The sequence below is a fragment of the Etheostoma cragini genome, chromosome 14 (genome assembly GCF_013103735.1).
Source record: "Etheostoma cragini isolate CJK2018 chromosome 14, CSU_Ecrag_1.0, whole genome shotgun sequence".
NCBI classification, from domain to species: domain Eukaryota; kingdom Metazoa; phylum Chordata; class Actinopteri; order Perciformes; family Percidae; genus Etheostoma; species Etheostoma cragini.
In genome coordinates, this window is record NC_048420.1 from 22,890,516 (window position 1) to 22,891,800 (window position 1,285).

General features: G+C 41.9%; 1 protein-coding gene across 4 annotated transcripts in view; it reads right to left on the reverse strand.

Annotated features, from left to right (window-relative positions):
- Positions 1-1,285, reverse strand: part of chd4a (chromodomain helicase DNA binding protein 4a) — a 38,055-nt gene that overhangs the window by 4,164 nt on the left and 32,606 nt on the right. For 2 of the 4 annotated variants that reach the window (XM_034892016.1, XM_034892014.1), the window contains exons 36-37: positions 1,095-1,262; positions 432-540 (exon numbers count right to left, since the gene is read on the reverse strand). In XM_034892016.1, coding sequence (XP_034747907.1) covers positions 432-540; positions 1,095-1,262 — 277 coding nt within the window. Of the gene's footprint in view, positions 1-431; positions 541-1,094; positions 1,266-1,285 lie in introns of all 4 variants that reach the window. The other 2 variants (XM_034892015.1, XM_034892013.1) reach the window with 1 other exon arrangement.

The following is a 1,285-nucleotide window of genomic DNA, read 5'->3' on the forward strand; positions in this document are numbered from 1 at the left end:
CCCCCCCCCCCCCCCCCCCAACCCTCCAGGCCTGTACCAGTTATGATGTAACCGTCTAATTGTCAATCTTTATACATAGTCGCGGTTTGATAATTATAAGCAATATTTATATTTTTATTATTTGAATAGTTAGTTGTTGGACCTTATACATGTTTACAGCAACAAAAACGATAGAGAGGGGGGTGGGGGCAGTTGGATATGTGTTTTTTTAATGATATTAAAGAGGCTATGTTTAATTCATAAGCTGTGTGTCTGTGTTACTACATTATCTGCGTCACATATCAGGGACATAACCAATAAATTTATCCTGGAATTCCTTCAAAACATTGATTTGATAATAATAAGTTTTATTTCTAAGATTGTAGAGGAACATTAGAAATGGTTTGAGCTCTACGAGATGTGAGAGCCAATCACGGGCGGGAAGAGGATACTGTATGATGCCAGCCAGCAGCCAGTAGTCATGACGACGGTGCCAGATCTCGTTGGTTTTCTTGGTGACGGTGGCGGCGCGCTCCTCGTTCTGCCACAAAGAGTGAAGCTCTGAGAGAAGGAAGACGCCAATTAGGAAAATTAAAAACAACTTTTAACCCTCGTATGGTATTCGGGTCAAATTGACACATTTCAAAACTTTTACATGAAGAAAAATGGAACAAGTTAGATTTTTTATGCCTGAAAATCAACGTCCTTGACGTAATTTTTCGGTGATAAACATGTATTCCTGACTCAATTCAGAACATTACTCTGGATGTGACACTTATGTTGCTTCCATAGTGGATTTTTAACATGAATTATAACCTTATGACAAACAAACCCCACTTCCATGTTTAATTGTGTTCTAGTAGAGACTGATTGCATTCCCTAAACATTCATGTTATCTCAATTGTTAAATTTTGTTAATAGATTATATTTGTTAATAGATTATAAGATAAAATGTTATGTCAGAATTGTTTTTAAAACCCCAAATAAGTCACGGGTCAGTAAAGACAACACAAGGGTTCAGCTATTGGTTAATCAGTGTGTGTTTCTGTGTGTTTCCGTGTGTGTATGTGTGTGTGTGTGCGTGTGCGTGTGTGTGTGTGTGTGTGTGTACGTACCTGTGAATCCTCCGTCAGCGATGTTGAACATGAACCTGGTCTTGGCCTTCTTCTTCTCCTCGCTGGCGGCTCCAGCGGCGGCCGAGGCTGCGCTCTCCTTGCTGCTGTCGCCGTTCTGCAGCTTGGTCGCTTCCTCCGGCTTCTGAGGATCCTTCTCCTCCTTCAGATCTGCTCCGGGGGGGGGGGGGGGG